The 3,022-nt window shown below is 48.0% G+C and overlaps 2 protein-coding genes across 2 annotated transcripts in view; both read left to right on the top strand.

Moving 5' to 3' along the window:
- The window catches only part of BPIFC (BPI fold containing family C), a 15,007-nt gene extending 13,643 nt beyond the window's left edge, over positions 1–1,364 (top strand). Inside the window, exon 15 of the mRNA XM_009332977.1 lies at positions 1,323–1,364. Within this exon, the coding sequence (XP_009331252.1) occupies positions 1,323–1,364 (42 nt within the window). The remainder of the gene's footprint in view (positions 1–1,322) is intronic.
- A 1,387-nt stretch (positions 1,365–2,751) lies between these two features.
- RTCB (RNA 2',3'-cyclic phosphate and 5'-OH ligase) overlaps positions 2,752–3,022 on the top strand; it is a 12,538-nt gene continuing 12,267 nt past the window's right edge. The window contains exon 1 of the mRNA XM_009333070.1: positions 2,752–2,848. Coding sequence (XP_009331345.1) covers positions 2,752–2,848 — 97 coding nt within the window. The remainder of the gene's footprint in view (positions 2,849–3,022) is intronic.

Raw genomic sequence — 3,022 nt, 5'->3', positions numbered from 1 at the left:
CTGAATTTAACAGGAATAGTTGAAATACGAGAGGGAAGTGAATTCGATTGTGTGCACCTAGGATGACTGGATTTTGCTAATAATTGGTGATAATGACTGAGGCTAGTAGTCAAAAGTAGTTAGTGAGCTCTCAGAAAATATTCTTTGCCTTCTGGTTATTCTTCCACAAATCTAGCCCTTAGTTTGAACATACAGAATGTTGCTAGACAATCAGTCGGTACAAGGGCATTGCTGACAAACGACCTCCCAGAAAATGGGTAAGCCTGGTACATTTCCCCACTTGTTTACCAACTTCTCAGTTATTTTCAGCTTTGCAGAGAGAGTCTCAAATCCTTGTTTGCAGTTAAGCACAAAGCACAGGAAAGCACAGGAATGCACAGGACAGGACAGGACAGGACAGGACAGGACAGGACAGGACAGGAAAGGAAAGGAAAGGAAAGGAAAGGAAAGGAAAGGAAAGGAAAGGAAAGGAAAGGAAAGGAAAGGAAAGGAAATGCAAAGGTTGTTTTTAATTTTTCTTTGCATCCCACATACCTGGCAGCAGCCAGCTATGCAGTCCCTACAAAATATAATTGCTTGGAGACTGCTTTTCAGTGGTACTAGTTGCCAACAGTCTTACAGGCTAATTTTGAGCGAAGGATTTTAGTGGTTCTGTGGGGCCCGTTCCCCACCTCACTTTGTCTAACCAGTCTCCTCATGAGGAACTGGGAATGAGAGAGGGGACAGGAGGATTGCTATGCCCTGTCAACGTGAATGGGATTCCTATTTAAAAGCTAGTTCTATAGTCTCCACTTCCAGTCCCAGTCTCTTGGCTGTGGTCAATAGGAAGAAAGACAATTCTTCCCACATTTCATAGATAACCATATTAAGACTGTGATGGGCTGCTCTCTGCAGGTTCATTGCTCTGTACGGACTGACAATGGGGGAAGCTTTAAGGACAAGTTTAGATTAGACGGCTAATTCTTAAGTGGCTCAAACTAGGTAAAAAATAATCCCGCCTTGTGATGGTTGCCTAGTTGCCTCAAGGCTTAGATGAACTTTCCTGGGTAGGCTGTATGATCTTTAGACGTCCCTTCTGTTGCTAGCATGTGCAAAGGGATAGCACCAGTGAAAGATGGGGCTCTTTTGCAAAGTTCAAAGGACAGGGTTTAATAAAACTTGTTACTTCCCAGGCTCAGCTGTTCTCAGTAGATTTTCTGACCTTAAACACCAGGATCGAGTTGAAATTTAAAAAAAAACCCAAACCAAACAACAAAACCAAACAAAATAACACCTTCATTTTGTAATTCATAGCACTTCAGTGACTGTTCTTCTCCCCACAGGGATACATGTTGATTTCTACTGATGTCCACTACAAACACTAAAGGAGAAGAGAGACCATTTGTTAAGCATGAACTTCAAATCAATAACGTGACTCTGAAGGCTAAACACTGTCCAGTTCTGCTGAAATGTGTAACTTGAGCTCTGATAAGGGCACTGTCGTCCTGGCTGGGGACAAAGGGGGGATGCAGGGAGGCAAAGAAAGCTGATGGAATGGTCAGGCTGTACAACGGTGGTAACGAGCAGACCCAGAGGAGAACATGTGACACATGCTTGACATTATTTATTCTGGAGTTTAACTGATGCAAAAATGTTTTTAAGATTAATGCCTGTCTTGAAATACAGTCTTGTCTATACACTTCCAGAAAGGTGCTGCTGTCTCTCAAGAGAAGGAAAAGTACATTGTCAGAATGCTGCTAGGGCAGATGTGCCTGCTAATCTGTTTCTACTGTAATGATCTTAAACACCTTCCTTCTGAACACGATGCATTAAGTATGAAGTGAGCCTTCTCCAGAACCTCGTCAGACTGGGAACTGTCCCAATTACAAAGGGAACTAAAATCTTTGCAGTGCCTTAACTAAACTCTTAACATAAATCTAAACAAAGATGCAGAAGCAGTTCAGGAAGAGAGACAAAAGTAGCACTACTACTGCCTTTGATAGGCCCTCTCCCCCTGTGACTCTTCAAATCCTTGTGTCTGTCACGTCCCCTGTTTAGCATTGCTTAGCCAGGTTAGATACATTTAACTCCTTGAATGTTTCTGCGTAAGTCTTTTAAGTCTAATCCTCCAACATCTTTGTCAATGTTTCTCTAGATTGAAATAGTTACGGATGCTTTACTTCTCACTTCATTTTGGTATGTTGTCTTAGCCTCTTTCTTTCTCCTCCTTTTTCAATACTTTATTAGTGTGCAAATCCGAACACGGTTCTGCAGAGGGATATGCCTGCCCTGCAACGCTTAGATGTTTGTGCTTTGGCCAAACCTGGACGGGAAGCCGGCTCAGGCCTCCCAAACTAGTACCAACAGAGGAGAAACAAAGGCTGGGACACCACGGCCCGCTCTGTCCTGCTGCTTTCGTGAGCCCCAAACCACCCCTGCGCAAAGCCCATCCACCTGGCGTGGTGCCCAGACCCTAGCCGTCCCCACGCCTCTCACTCAAGGGGAGCCCTTTTCAAGCCAAGACTGAACGGCAAAGAGCTGTTTCCCTCATGCTGAGAGACGCAGCTGATGATGACGGGGTGCGGGCAGCTTTTGCCTGGCTGTAGCTAAGCAAACTCTGCCCACCCCCCTGCAGCAGAGCGGTAGCTAAATACCCCGCAGGCTGGCACTGCCCTGCCCTAGGGGGACAGCACGCACAGGCACGGAGCTTTCGTTAGCCACAGGCACGTGAAAAGCCACTCGTGTCTCCCGCAAAGCCAGCCCAAAAGTCATATGCGGCGTGAGGGAGGAGGCGGCCAGGTACAAACCCGACCTCATTCACCCCAGCACGGCCCGGGCCTGCACTCCCTTTCACGCCCTCGCCCCACGGGTACTGGGTGCCTCGCCCGGGCTGCCCCACCCGCTCCAGTGCCGTGGGAGACGGCCCTGGCACGGGGCTTGACTGGGGGCCGGCTCGGAGCGGGGGGAGCTCGACCCCGCATCTCCGCCACGCTGGACCGTCTCCGGGCCTCGGGGCGTCACGCCCTGCCCGGCCTGAGGCAGG

The sequence above is a fragment of the Pygoscelis adeliae genome, unplaced genomic scaffold (genome assembly GCF_000699105.1).
Source record: "Pygoscelis adeliae isolate BGI_AS28 unplaced genomic scaffold, ASM69910v1 Scaffold38, whole genome shotgun sequence".
Lineage (NCBI taxonomy): Eukaryota > Metazoa > Chordata > Aves > Sphenisciformes > Spheniscidae > Pygoscelis > Pygoscelis adeliae.
Note: the sequence above shows the minus strand (reverse complement) of the source record. Positions and strands in the feature narration are given on the sequence as shown.